This window comes from Staurois parvus, unplaced genomic scaffold (assembly GCF_062004578.1).
Source record: "Staurois parvus isolate SC_StPar_1 unplaced genomic scaffold, SC_StPar_1.0 ptg000350l, whole genome shotgun sequence".
Lineage (NCBI taxonomy): Eukaryota > Metazoa > Chordata > Amphibia > Anura > Ranidae > Staurois > Staurois parvus.
The window spans coordinates 5,636,987-5,652,536 of NW_028318146.1; the positions used below are offsets into that span (position 1 = coordinate 5,636,987).

The 15,550-nt window shown below is 45.7% G+C and overlaps 1 protein-coding gene across 2 annotated transcripts in view; it reads left to right on the forward strand.

Annotated features, from left to right (window-relative positions):
- LOC149456736 (catalase-like) overlaps window positions 1-15,550 on the forward strand; it is a 55,165-nt gene that overhangs the window by 28,611 nt on the left and 11,004 nt on the right. For both annotated transcript variants that reach the window (XM_089684628.1, XM_089684627.1), the window contains 4 exons: window positions 3,424-3,549; window positions 4,669-4,860; window positions 6,235-6,387; window positions 11,453-11,591. In XM_089684628.1, the coding sequence (XP_089540754.1) occupies window positions 3,424-3,549; window positions 4,669-4,860; window positions 6,235-6,387; window positions 11,453-11,591 (610 nt within the window). The remainder of the gene's footprint in view (window positions 1-3,423; window positions 3,550-4,668; window positions 4,861-6,234; window positions 6,388-11,452; window positions 11,592-15,550) is intronic.

Below are 15,550 nucleotides of genomic sequence, written 5' to 3' on the forward strand. Positions count from 1 at the left end.
AGCTATCCCAGGATGGCTGCTTCCCGGAACCTTTACTGTGCCCTTCTGACCCTAATATTGTGCCCTCCCAACCCCCCCGTACCCCCCCCCATCCTGTACTGTGCTCTCCTGCCTCCTCCTGTACTGTGCCCTTTGTGTTGATTAATCTCTTATTTATGGCATATTTTCTTATTGTTTAAAATTGATTTTTGAAGAGCTAATAAATATATGTTTAATTCTATCAACTATTTATCCTTAAATTCTTGAGAGTAGGTGGGCAAGCTGGTAGGGGACCCAGTGCGTTACTTTTTGTTCATCCCTTGTGTTAGCAATAAAGTTAGTAAAAAATTAAAGACATAGTAGAACAAAAATTTTAGATAAAATAAAAAATAAAATAAAATGTAAGGCACTCCCGCCCCCCCCCCGTGAACGCATATGTAAGTCCCGTAGCATATGTAAACAGTGATCGTACCACAATTGTGAGGTATTGTCACAAACGTCATAGCGAGAGCAATATATCTAGCACCAGACCTCCTGTGTAACACTAAGCTGGTAGCCTGTAAAGGTGTTTAAAGCATTGCCTATGGTTTAAGTAAGCACTATAGTTTGGCGCCATTCCACAGGCGTTCACAATTTTAAAGTGCAAGTGCACAATCCAAACACACAAGTTCTTGTGTTAAAAATGGCTGTGTGTATAAGTGGGTGCTTCAGTGATGTCACCAGCATACCGAGAATCACCAATATGGGTCCAAAAGTTTTATTTAACGATTACATAGGTACAGCAAAACAACGTTTCAGAGTCTTGCAGGACCCCTTCATCAGGCATGTGACCAAATATAATTGTTCATTAAAACTTTTGGACCGATATTGGTGATCCTCGGTGTGCTGGTGACATCCTCCTTCACAATTTTAAAGTGTGACATGTTAAGTATCCATTTACTCGGCATAACATCATCTTTTATATTTCACAAAAAAGAGGGTATTATATTGTGTGCAATAAAATTCATTAAAGTGTATTTTATTCAAAAACTGCTGTGAAAATACTGTGTGACATAAAAAATGGCAACACCCACCTTGTTATTCCATAGGACGTCTGCGAAAACAAAATATTGTTTGTGGGTTCTAGGTCATTTTCTAGCGAAAAAATTTAAATTTTTACATGTATGTGAGAAGTGTCAGAACTGGCCCGGTAGGGAAGTGGTTAATATAGGCCCAGCCGCCCAAAGCGAATGGACCTCGGTGGGGGCTCATAGGAGGGAATGTGATTTCCATGTACACTGAATGACAAGGGGGAGGGGCTTCCCATAACATGCTTCCTCTTTTCCCCTCACCTGCACTATAGTTACATCCACCAGCACCTAACTTGTTCCCGCCCAGTGCCACACTGGCGAATCAGGAGGCGGCAAGGCAATATACCCACCCATATTCTGCCCTGGGGGTGGAGCTCTGCTCCTAAAAGTAAGTGGGGGGTGGGGTTACTAGAGGCAGAAACATGACTACCCCAGGCTAAAAGGGTTCCTAGCCGGCACCACATTGACGTCTAATTTAATCCCTCCATGTGCCTCATTAGTACCTAACTTGTGCCTCCTAGCACCCCTTCTCGCTTCTCTATCACTATAGGTGACAAACCCCTCCCATTACCTCTACAACCGGAGCACCGCTCCTAAAATTGAATATGGGCGGACATTCCTTGCTGCTTTCTGATTCGCTAAAAGTCCTTTGGGGCGGTGCTCTAGTTCTAAAGGTGGTGGGCGGGGTTGTCGGCTTCAGTGAGAGAAGCAGGATGGGGCACTATAGGGAGAAAATAGGCGCTAATGGGGCGAAGGGTGGGCAGACGTTAGGCGCTAATGGGGCGCAAGATTTGCTCTCTCTCTCTCACCCACCTCTCTCTCACCCACCTCTCTCTCTCTCAACCCCTCTCTTACCCTCCCTCTCTTTCTCTCACCCCATTCTCTCTCTCACCCCCCCCTTTCTACCACCCCCTCTTTCTCTACCACCCCCTCTTTCTTTCTCTTTACCATCCCCCCTTGCTCCCTTTCTACCATTCCCTCTCTCTCACCCTCTTTACTGCCCTGGGTGACATCTCTATTCATTTAGGCAGTGCTTAGGTTTCCCGTGTCACCTGCCTTCTCATTTAGGACCTGTCTTCTGAACATTTAGGACACATTTACAATAACAGGAATATTACATGCTGCGCTGTGTTGCCATTTGTTTTGCCGCAAAGCAACACAAATCCTTACACAGTGTGCTGCAATATTCCATAGTGCATTAGAAATTTTGAGTCACATCCAATTTTTGGGATGTTTTGGTGCGCTGGCAGCCAATTGCTTTCATGGGCTGCCTTAATACAATGCACATTAAGAGGCAATAATATGCCTTGCAAGAATATAAAAGGGCCTTTAAATCTTGATATTGATTACATTGCTCAGTTCCTCTCTGTACTTACTAAACACCCCCCTTCGCTCCCAGTGCCTGAAAGCATGTTGGACTGTCAGAGGTTTGCAGTGCATAGAGCCTGATCGATTGGTGTTAGTTCTTCTTCAGGCTAAGGAGGAACAGCTTTGTCACCCTACAGAACACCTCCTCCTTCACTCAGCTGGCAATATTTCTAGTAGGATACACAGGTCTTTTTATCAGGATAACAGAGACAGGGCAGGCCTGCAGAAACCTCCCCCTCTCCTCTTCTTCATAACATAGATGGGCTGGGTTCTGTAGTCCTCAGAGAGAACTGGAACAATGTAACTGAAAACAGTGCAACACAGGCAGAGTTATCAGCTAACAAGATTTCTGGCACAATGTACAGGTAATTTTTGCACTCATCGAAGAGATGTCACAAAATACTTTCAGTGGTATATTTAACAAACTGAAGGGAACCTAAAAGAAGCTCATTGTTAAGCTGGGTACACGCGCATAGGTTTTTTTTTTCTTCGTTCAGCTCTGTTGAGTCAGGGCTGAACACAAAAAAGAAAAAAAATGAAAGGATTCCCCCATCCTCTGCTGTCAATACTCTGATCAGGTTTTACAGAAGTCCCATTTATCAGAAGCTGATCTACCAATTGATTCTGCAGAACAGCGAGGGTCACACGCAGGGGCGGACTGACCATTTGGAAACTTGGACACTGCCCGAAGGCCCGGGGTCAGTAGGGGGCCCAATGAGATGCCCCTGGTACCTTTTTCATAGGCTTTTTTGAGTTTGGGCAAGGACACAGGGGCCCCATGATCCCCTATTGCCCAGGGGCCCCATGAGTTGTCAGTCTGCCCCTGGTCACACATAAATCAAAGTTTGGCCGGTCCCTTTCAATCTGTGTGTACCCAGCTTTAGGGTTTACATACACTTTAGGTAGGACATCAGCAATGGCAATCAAGATATTTCTCCAGCACAAGATTCTTTTAATGAATATAAAACTAGACAGTGGTAGTAAGTGTTATTGTTGTTGTTGTCAGGTGTCGTTTCTGTTCAGTGACCGAGGTATTCCAGATGGATTCCGGTTCATGAATGGATATGGATCTCACACCTTCAAGCTTGTGAATGCACAAGGGGAGGCCGTGTACTGCAAATTCCACTACAAGGTGAGTGTGACATTATGGAATTGGATGTATAGTTTGTTATGGTAATATGTGAGCTTTGGGTATCACAAGCATCCCACAACTGTTCCAACCACAAGAATGCCCTGGGTTTATGGCTGTGTAGTAAACAACAGAAACTTGGTAGCAGTTACTATAAGGACCCGTGGTCCTATCTTGTCAACATGCTACTGTCCTGACTGTTCTACAGCTCACAGAATAGGCCAAGTAAGCAGCATTTTCTACGAGTCTTTCTAGGCCACCACTACTTTCTATGTGTTAGTACATACATAGGCATACCACTCGTCTAGGAATGGTGACTGGCCACCCACTGATGGCTACCCAGGGGCCTCCCACTGATGGGAACCCAATGATGGCTACCCAGTGGCCTCCCACTGATGGCTACCCAGTGACCTCCCACTGATGGGAACCCAATGATGGCTACTCAGTGGCCTGCCAATGAAGGCTACTCAGTGGCCTCCCAATGATGGCAACCTAATGCCCTGCCATTGATGGCCACCCAATGACAGCTACCAATGATAGCTATTTAATGACTACCCAATGGCTTCCCATTGATGGCCACCCAATGACAGCTACCCAATGATGGTTGAAACCCGTCAGAAGTGCTGGTCTTGATTGGTGGCTGAATCTGTGGATCCGGCTGGTGACATACCTTATGTTGTCTGCTAAAGTATCTGCATTGTTTTATGTTATCTTTTGCATAGTAGCAAGTTACTTTTAGCTGGCCACATTACATAATTGAACAATCTCTTCTAGATAGGCCAGCTGCATTGTAATATAGGAGGCTACGTGATTGGATATAAATTGAATAGATTGCTTGGGTAAGCCTTCTTGTATTTAGACATTATTTGCTTATTCTGGAGTTCAACTTTAAGAGGGCCTATTGACACTGAAGGTTGCTCAGCCTTGCAAGGACCTTTTTACCAGCTTCAAGCACAAATACAGCCAACCACACAAACCAGACGCTTGGGCTCAGCCAATTACTAGCACTGTCTCAGGAGAATAGAAGTACCAGAGTTGGTTGTTATTTCAGCAATGTCAGCGCTAAAATGGTGATCACTACTAATTAATGTGTTTAATGAGAATGTTTTGAACTTTTTGCAGACTAACCAAGGTATAAAGAATCTGACAGTGGAAGAAGCAGACAAACTGGTGGTGAAGGACCCAGATTATGCCACCCGAGACCTTTTCCAGGCTATTGCCAAGAAGAGCTTCCCATCCTGGACAATGTACATCCAGGTCATGACCTTCGAGCATGCAGAGAAATGTCCTTTCAATCCCTTTGACTTGACCAAGGTAAGTGAACCTTAATATTTTGAAGCTTGAACTAATAGAAAGTGTACATGAATTGTATCCCTTTATATAGTGTTTACAGAATATGTGGCATCCTAACCATCAGTTGTTGGGAAGAGATTCACCTAGGCTCAGGGGCGGACTGACCATTTGGAAACTCGGGCACTGCCCATGGGCCTGGGGTCAGTAGGGGGCCCCATGAGATGCCCCTGGTACCTTTTTCATAGGCTTTATTGAGTTCAGGCAAGGACACAGGGGCCCCATGATCCCCTATTGCCCAGGGGCCCCATGAGTTGTCAGTCCGCCCCTGCCTAGGCTCCATTCTCACTTTTTCAACTTTGATCTGACTTTACACTCTCTGGACCTTTTCAAAGACTCTGGGACATATATATATATATATATATATATATATATATATATATATATATATTTATATTGTCCAGTTATCCGTTAAGGCTCCATTTTTACTTGTTCAACTTTGATCCGACTTTACACTCTCTGTAATTAAACCGCATCAAATGTCGCACTAAAGTAATTCAGGCACCTTTTCAAAACCACTGCGACTTTAATTTGCACAGATCCGAACAGGTGCATTGAAAAGAATGGGCTGCGACTTGTCATGTCCAAAGTCTCATGACAAGTCGCGGCCCATTCTTTTCAGAGGCATTGCTCACGTGACTGGACTAAAAAAAGATAAGAATACGGGTCTTTTTAAAAGAGATTAGTAAGGATAGGTAGCAAGAAGAGGGGGGTGCATTTTTAAAACTAGTTAGTGTTAGACTGGAATTCTACTTTAAGTAACACTTACAGGTCCTGTCCCCCCCCTACAAAAAAAAAAAGGCACATGCCTGTTCAAATTCAGGTACTTATTCAGGCATTACAAATGCATAGATTCATAGATTGCATATATTACTAAATACAGATCTGCCTGACTTTAGTGTTTATTGCTGTCTTTGTCCCCATATTTTTCTGTCTGTATTCTCGTCATCTGGACAGGAGGTGAAGGGAAATCTCTCCAATGGGGACCTAGACAAGATTGAAATTCACACAGAGCATCTAAACCATTTGACCATGCACAGCTTTGTTTTGGTGCAACTTTGTGTCTCAGGTGTGGTAATTTCCATCACTTCCGGTTCTGATGCCTATCAAATAGACATGAAGCAGGGAGATTGCATCCAGGTGGAGAGAAAGTTATTTTCACTCAAAAAAAAAAAAAAAGAGGTTTGGCTGGATTTGGGGTTTAAACGGTGAAAATATTGATGTAAACCAAAAATAGCTAACAGAGGACCAAAACCATTTTTAATGTTTTATCTTCAGTACTATACAACCGATTCAGATGAGACTTCCAGATTGACGTATTCTGTTCTATATCACCAGGTCTGGCCTCACGCCAAGTACCCGCTGATCCGTGTTGGAAAGTTTGTGCTGAACCGAAACCCAGAAAACTACTTTGCTGAAGTGGAGCAGATTGCCTTTGATCCAAGCAACATGCCCCCAGGCATTGAGCCGAGCCCGGATAAAATGCTGCAGGTCAGTGGAAATGTCATGTTACAGGATTGTTCACTGAACTGGGCTCTCCAATGCTATACTGCCTAGATACACTATTGCAGGCCATAGATGGGTCGAAAATCGGCCGATTTTTCGGCCGAAAATAAAATCGGCCGATTTTCGGATCGTTAGTGGGCGATTTGGTCGGCCGTTTTTCGGGATTTTGGCCGTTTTTTTTTTTTGGTAAAGTTGGAAAAACATCGGCCGATTTTCGCGGCATTAATGGGCTAATCGGCCGATTTTTTACCGATAAAAAATCTGCGCATGAGCAGTGACCTGCAAGAGGAAGACAAAAAGAAGAAAAAGAAGAAGAGAAAGAGGATGAAGAAGAGGATGAAGAAGAGGATGAAGAAGAGGATGAAGAAGAAGAAGAGGATGAGGAAGAAGAAGAGGATGAGGATGAAGAAGAGGATGAGGAAGAAGAAGAGGATGAGGAAGAAGAAGAGGATGAGGATGAAGAAGAGGATGAGGAAGAAGAAGAAGAAGAGGAGGATGAGAATGAAGATGAAGAAGAAGAGGATGAGGATGAAGAAGAAGAAGAAGAGGATGAGGATGAAGAAGAAGAAGAAGAGGATGAGGAAGAAGAAGAAGAGGACGAGGAAGAAGAAGAAGAGGATGAGGATGAAGAAGAGGATGAGGATGAGGATGAAGAAGAAGAAGAGGATGAGGATGATGATGAAGAAGAAGAAGAGGATGAGGATGAAGAAGAAGAGGATGATGAAGAAGAAGAGGATGAGGATGAAAAAGAAGAAGAAGAAGAGGAAGAAGAGGATGAGGATGAAGAAGAAGAAGAAGAAGAAGAAGAAGAGGATGAGGATGAAAAAGAAGAAGAAGAAGAAGTAGGATGAAAATAAGAGGAATTCCAGTCCAGCAAAAAGTGTCTCTGCAGAGAGCTCCGCTATTTCTTTGACAGTTCTCTGACATTTACAGCGGTTGCAACATTGTATCTATTTGTTTCCGAATAAAAACATCTGTATCCTAAATGGAAACAAATAGATACAATGTTGCAACCGCTATAAATGTCAAGGAACTGTCAGAGAACTGTCAGAAATAGCGGAGCTCTCTGCAGGGACACTTTTTGCCGGCTGTAGACGGGATGAAAATCGGCCGATTTTTTTTTTACCATTGGTGGTAACGTCGGCCACTTGAACGACCGATTGTTCGTTTTTTTAAAAGAAAAATCGGCCGATTTTCGACCCATCTATGGCCTGCATATATTGCCAAAAGTATTGGGTCAGCTCTCCAAATCATTGGATTCAGGTGTTCCAATCACTTCCATAGCCACAGGTGTATAAAATCAAGCCTCTAGGCATGCAGACTGCTTCTACAAACATTTGTGAAAGAATGGGTCGCTCTCAGGAGCTCAGTGACTCCAAGCGTGGTCCCGTGATAGGTTGTCACCTGTGTAATAAGTCCATCCGTGACATTTCCTGGCTACTAAATATTCCACAGTCAACTGTTAGTGGGATTATAATGGTGGGATTATAACAAAGTGGAATTATCTGGGAACAACAGCAACTCAGCCACCAAGTGGTAGGCCACGTAAAGTGACAGAGCGGGGTCAGCACATGATGAAGCGCACAGTGCGCAGAGATCGACAACTGTCTGCAGAGTCAATAGCTAAAGACCTCCAAACTTCGTGTGGCCTTCAGATTAGCACAACAACAGTGCATAGAGAGCTTCATGGAATGGGTTTCCATGGCCGAGCAACTGCATCCAAGCCGTACATCACCAAGTGCAATGCAAAGCGTCAGATGCCGTGGTGTAAAGCATGCCGCCACTGGACTCTAGAGCAGTGGGGACATGTTCTCTGGAGTGACAAATCACGCTTCTCTGCCTGGCAATCCGATGGACGTGTCTGGGTTTGGCAGTTGCCAGGAGAACGGTACTTGCCTGACTGCATTGTGCCAAGTGTAAAGTTTGGTGGAGGGGGGATTATGGTGTGGGGTTGTTTTTCAGGGGTTGGGCTTGGCCCCCTAGTTCCAGTGAAGGGAACTCTTAAGGCATCAGCATACCAAGACATTTTGGACAATTTCATGCTCCCAACTTTGTGGGAAGAGTTTGGGGATGGCCCTTCCTGTTCCAACATGACTGTGCACCAGTGCACAAAGCAAGGTCCATAAAGACATGGAGGAGCCAGTTTGGGGTGGAGGAACTTGACTGGCCTGCACAGAGTCCTGACCTCAACCCCATAGAACACCTTTGCGATGAATTAGAGCGGAGGCTGCGCGTGAGGCCTTCTCGTCCGACATCAGTGCCTGACTTCACAATGTGCTTCTGGAAGAATGGTTAAACCTTCCCATAGACACCCTCCTAAACCTTGTGGGTGGCCTTCCCAGAAGAGTTGAAGCTCTTATAGCTGCAAAGGGCGGGGCCAACTCAATATTGAACCCTACGGACTAACACTGGGAGGCCATTAAAGTTCATGTGTGGGGAAAGGCAGGCGTCCCTTTACCTTTGTAAATATAATGTATATAGTTATGTCTTATCGCCATCTTGTGGCAAAATTGTGTATTACGTTTCTGGAAAACAACTTGATATATTGTTAAAGTGTTCCTAAACCCAGGACCCTGCATTCACTATATCTGGTCTCCCAGGACCCTGCATTCACTATATCTGGTCTCCCGGACCCCGCATTCACTATATCTGGTCTCCCAGGACCCCGCATTCACTATATCTGGTCTCCCAGGACCCTGAATTCACTATATCCGGTCTCCCCGGACCCTGCATTCACTATATCTGGTCTCCCCAGACACTGCATTCACTATATCTGGTCTCCCTGGACCCTGCATTCACTATATCTGGTCTTCCCGGACCCTACATTCACTATATCTGGTCTCTCCGGACCCTGCATTCACTGTATCTGGTCTCCCAGGGCCCTGCATTTACTATATCTGGTCACCCCGGACCCAGCATTCACTATATCTTGTCTCCCACAGTACACAGAACATGGAAATGCAGTTATTTTAGTAAAAATAAACTGCTAAATACATTTGATCATCAGCAGTATATAGTAATCTTGTGACTTCTATCTGAGCACTGGTTAAAGCTTGTAAGAGGAGTTTTCATTCTCCTCTCACTGTCCTATGAGGCTGCATAACTCCTGACCCTCTTTCCGGACAGTGCTGATTGGCCCTGTGCAGATGACATGCACCCTCCCAAAGAAAAAAAAAAGACTGTAATACACACTAAACTGAGCATGTGCAGAGTGACTCCTAGAGCTCTGTACTATCAGCAGATGAATTGGGGACAGTTAAAAAGGGGAAGATCAGAGAAGACAGGATCAAACAACCTTTTTACACAGTTCGGAGGATTAACCCCTTAGGTTCCACAGTGAGTATAACAAGCATGTTTTACTGCATCTACAGACTTACTTTACTGTTGTGGGTTTAGTAACACTTTAAAGTGTATTTCAAGGTGAGTTAAAAAAAATACATATTAACATATGTTGTGCCAGAAACAGTGTGCACCCAAGTACAAAAAACAAATTGTGCCTCTCCCATGAGCTATAAAGTACTTCAGCAGCATAGGTTGCAAGTCCTGCTCTTTTTCCACCCCCAATCCCCCTACTGAAGCACCCATTGTGGCTGCTTTTCATGCCCGACCCTAGCAGTGGAAGATTTCTTTCAACAGGAGAGTCATCAGTACAGCAGAAATATCCTATTAGCTGTAATTTATATCCCTTGTGCTGATTTTTAGTATATATATATATATATGATATGTTTAGTGAATATGCACAGAAATATCTATAAAACATTAAAGTGATACTAAAAGCTTATTAAAAAAAAATAGGTAATATGTACCTGCTCTGTGCAATGATATGGCTTTCCTTCTCTTCTGGCAGTCCCTCGCTGGTGCTGTTTCCTTCTCCCTCCTCCGAGTGCCTCCTGCAACAAGCTAGGTGCTGAGGAGGCACCTGTGCCTACGCACTCCAGAGCTGGGCTGTGTGCATCCATAGATGCACAGCGTTGGTAAGATCCCCCCTTCCCCCGCTCCCTCCTTACAAGAGTTTGATTGACAGCAGAAGGAACCCTGCTGCCCTCAGTTTCTCCTGTGAAAGCAGGAAGTGAGGGGGAGTGGTGCTGGAGCAGAGATAGCGCTGATCACAGTTCATTTTTTACAGATTCTGCTCACTGAGGGTGATTGTAGCCATATTAGTGCATTTGCAAAAGCAGTTTTTTTTTGCACTAAGGGCTTATTCACACTAGCTTTTGGGGGACAGTAAAACACCATGGTTGAGCAGCACTTTTATTGCCCCCTAACTGCTATCCTGTTTAGCTGCAGAGGCAATAGCCAGGGGTTCACACATGTCATAGCTGTGATGCTTTGCCTCGTGGCCTCAGCAGGAAATATACACCCTGTTTACCAGGGGCGGACTGACAACTAATGGGGTCCCTGGGCAATAGGGGATCACAGGGCCCCTGTGTCCTCGCCCACACTCAACCCACACCCAAAAAAGCCTATGATAGGTACCAGGGGCTTCTCATGGGGCCCCCTACTGACCCCGGGCCCTCGGGCAGTGCCCGAGTTCCCAAATGGTCAGTCCGCCCCTGCTGTCTACCCATTCAAATGAATGGGGCCACTCAGCAAGTGCCCCAAAACCTGGGCAATGCATGCAGTTGCAGCTTGCCAGTGCAGGGTTCAAGGGGTTAAAGCAGGCAATGAGGAGATGATGCAATGCTCTTTGATGAGCAATCCAAACACAGATCACTCTTCAGAGACCAAAGCTTGTGTGAACTAGCCGTAAGCTTTCGGGGGTCTACCATATTTTCCTTAGTCCAAGCAGTACAAAATGACTGAGGAAGAATTGTACATCTGGTCTCATAGCCTCAAACCATCAGGGTCAAATGTAACATGTAAACAACTGCTGAATTATGTTGGTTGTATGGGGCATCACAAACAGTTTTAATTTCAAGAAGTTTGGTAAATGTGGCCCTTTGAAATTCTGAGTGTTCTATATCAGTCAGCTTTCTCATTTATAATACTTTTATTTCTTCTGTTTAGAATTTTCATTGTCAAAGCCTAAACATTATTTTATGGTTTGCAGGGTCGTCTGTTCTCCTACCCGGACACACACCGGTACCGCTTGGGGCCAAATTATTTGCACATTCCAGTGAACAGTCCTCGGGCAGCCAATGCCTGTCACTATCAGAGGGACGGTCCGATGTGCATGTTCGCTCATCCAAGTAAGAGCACTTTATCTGTGTGTGAGTGGATTGTGTGTGATAAGTTGTATTGGTTGTTCAGTAAACCTAAATGCTAAACTTTTTTTATTTTGGATAAGAAAGGGTTGTAATCCCTGTCTTTTTTTTTCCGCCATCTGTGATTCATTCAAAGTCAGGGAATCCTTAGTTGTCACCAGAACTATTATCCCCATTGGAAAATTACTCTATTATTCATTTACAGGGGGCAAAGACAGTAATAAAAACTTGACAGATGTTCTAATCCCTCTCCACCCTATCCAAACCAAAAAAAAGGGTTTGCCTTTAATTATACTCTAAGAAGTCTACAGATGGGGATGTGCGTACGTCATCTGAACAACGTTTGAGCTCTGCTGCGTCCATATCAAACTGGTAAAATATATCTATAACCAAAACCTTTTTTTCTAGATTTGAAGAGGGTAGGGAAGGGTTAAATCCATGGCACAGTTTGTTTTTTTGCTTTGTGTGTCTTCTTGGGGAGATTTGCCTTCACTTCCTGTCCCACAGACTCAGTTGGAAGTAAGTGGAGATCTCTGTAAAGTGAAGGGAAACCCCCCTCATAGACAGTTATTACTGTTGGTTTGAACAGAGTGGGGAAGGGTGAAAACCTCTGCCGGGTTTTTTTTGTCTGTGTCTCTTTTGGGAAGATTTTTTCGTAATTTCCTGTCCCGGTGACAAAGTTACGCATCCACTAAGAGGAAGACACTCCTGGTGATTGGAGGAGCGTACTTGGGGGTAGAGATGCAGCAGAGGGCGCAGGCCAGACCACTCTAGAATGTTCCAGAGATTGTGGGGCTGATATACTAAAACTGGAGTGTATAAAATCTGGTGCAGCTGTGTATGGTAACCAATCAGCTTCTAACTTCAGCTTGTTCAGTTAAGCTTTGATAAAAAAAATGGAAGCTGATTGGTTTCTATGCAGAGCTGCACCAGATTTTGCACTCTTCAGTTTTAGTAAGTCAACACAATGGGGTTGATTTACTAAAACTGGAGAGTGCAAAATCTGGTGCAGCTCTGCATAGAAACCAATCAGCTTCCAGGTTTATTTGTCAAAGCTTAAATAAAGCTGAAGTTAGAAGCTGGTTGGCTACCATGTACAGCTGCACCAGATTTCACACTCTCCAGTTTTAGTAAATCAACGCCGGAGTGCCTCATGAGTCACTGGATGACACAGGCTGCTCTGGGGTGCACTGGAGTCATAGAACGCACAGGGGTAAACTGGGGTGACAAGACAATATAGGATGCTCTGGGGTGTGCCAGAGTCACAGGGTGTACTGTGGCTACAAGATGACAGGATGATCTGGGGCATACTGGAGCCAAAGGGTTCACTGTGGTCACAAGATAAAACTGGATGCTCTGGAGTTCTCTGGGGGTCTAAAGATGACACATGATGCTCTGAAGTTATGGGGATGCACTGGGCTCGCAAGATGGCACAGGATGCTCAGAGATACACTGGAGTCATGGGGTACACTTAGTTACAAGATGACATAGGATGCTCAGAGGTACTGGAGTCATGGGGTGCACTGGGTCACAGGATGACACAGGACTGAGGTGTACTGGAGTCATGAGGTGCACTGGGTCACAGGATGACACAGGACTGAGGTGTACTGGAGTCATGGGGTGCACTGGGTCACAGGATGATGTAGGATGCTCAGAGGTGTACTGGAGTTATGGGGTGCACTGGGTCACAGGATGATGTAGGATGCTCAGAGGTGTACTGGAGTTATGGGGTGCACTGGGTCACAGGATGATGTAGGATGCTCAGAGGTGTACTGGAGTTATGGGGTGCACTGGATCACAAGATGATGTAGGATGCTCAGAGGTGTACTGGAGTCATGGGATGCACTGGGTCACAGGATGATGTAGGATGCTCAGAGGTGTACTGGAGTTATGGGGTGCACTGGGTCACAAGATGATGTAGGATGCTCAGAGGTGTACTGGAGTCATGGGGTGCACTGGGTCACAGGATGATGTAGGATGCTCAGAGGTGTACTGGAGTCATCGGGTGCACTGGGTCACAGGATGATGTAGGATGCTCAGAGGTGTACTGGAGTCATGGGGTGCACTGGGTCACAGGATGATGTAGGATGCTCAGAGGTGTACTGGAGTTATGGGGTGCACTGGGTCACAGGATGATGTAGGATGCTCAGAGGTGTACTGGAGTCATGGGGTGCACTGGGTCACAGGATGATGTAGGATACTCAGAGGTGTACTGGAGTTATGGGGTGCACTGGGTCACAGGATGATGTAGGATGCTCAGAGGTGTACTGGAGCTATGGGGTGCACTGGATCACAAGATGATGTAGGATGCTCAGAGGTGTACTGGAGTCATGGGGTCCACGGGGTCACAGGATGACACAGGACTGAGGTGTACTGGAGTCATGAGGTGCACTGGGTCACAGGATGACACAGGACTCTAAGGTGTACTGGAGTCATGGGGTGCACTGGGTCACAAGATGACATAGGATGCTCAGAGGTGTACTGGAGTCATGGAGTGCACTGGGTCACAGGATGACACAGGACTCTGAGGTATACTGGAGTCATGAGGTGCACTGGGTCACAAGATGATGTGGGATGCTCAGAGGTGTACTGGAGTCATGGGGTGCACTGGGTCACAGGATGAAGTAGGATGCTCAGAGGTGTACTGGAGTTATGGGGTGCACTGGGTCACAGGATGATGTAGGATGCTCAGAGGTGTACTGGAGTTATGGGGTGCACTGGGTCACAGGATGATGTAGGATGCTCAGAGGTGTACTGGAGTCATGAGGTGCACTGGGTCACAAGATAATGTAGGATGCTCAGAGGTGTACTGGAGTTATGGGGTGCACTGGGTCACAGGATGATGTAGGATGCTCAGAGGTGTACTGGAGTTATGGGGTGCACTGGATCACAAGATGATGTAGGATGCTCAGAGGTGTACTGGAGTCATGGGGTGCACTGGGTCACAGGATGATGTAGGATGCTCAGAGGTGTACTGGAGTTATGGGGTGCACTGGGTCACAGGATGATGTAGGATGCTCAGAGGTGTACTGGAGTTATGGGGTGCACTGGATCACAAGATGATGTAGGATGCTCAGAGGTGTACTGGAGTCATGGGGTGCACTGGGTCACAGGATGATGTAGGATGCTCAGAGGTGTACTGGAGTCATGGGGTGCACTGGGTCACAGGATGATGTAGGATGCTCAGAGGTGTACTGGAGTTATGGGGTGCACTGGGTCACAGGATGATGTAGGATGCTCAGAGGTGTACTGGAGTCATGGGGTGCACTGGGTCACAGGATGATGTAGGATGCTCAGAGGTGTACTGGAGCTATGGGGTGCACTGGATCACAAGATGATGTAGGATGCTCACAGATTTACTGGAGTCATGGGGTGCACGGGGTCACAAGATGATATAGGACACCCAGAGGTGTACTAGAGCCATGGGGTCCACTGTGGTCGCAAGATGACACAGGATGCCGCAGAGATTGCTGGAGTTAGGATGCCTTGGGTCACACGATAACACAGGATGCTCAAAGGTAAACTGGAGTCAGGGGCTCACTGGGGGGTTATAAGATGATCCTCTAGGACAGAGTGCACTGATAAGTATTGCAGCAGGGGGTTCAGTTGCAGCATAGTGATACATTGTTCGAATGCCATGTACTCCTTTGCAGTTCACAGCAATGCCAATCAGGAGCACTATCTCCTGATTGGCTGTGGCACTTCCAGGAAAACTGTATTGGCCATGGCGCTACTGCTCTGGGAGAAACATGGAAATGTTGGTAGTTACTGTACATGACAGGAGACCCTACGCTAAATCCCAGGAGAGGTAAGTGTGACAGTGGCAAGGATAGGAGGTGATGGGTTTTCTTTCAATTGAGACAGAGGCAGCACTAAAAGCACAATTATTTACAAGAATGGGGAAGGATAAGAACATCAGTTACCCCCGGTTCACATATCTGCGG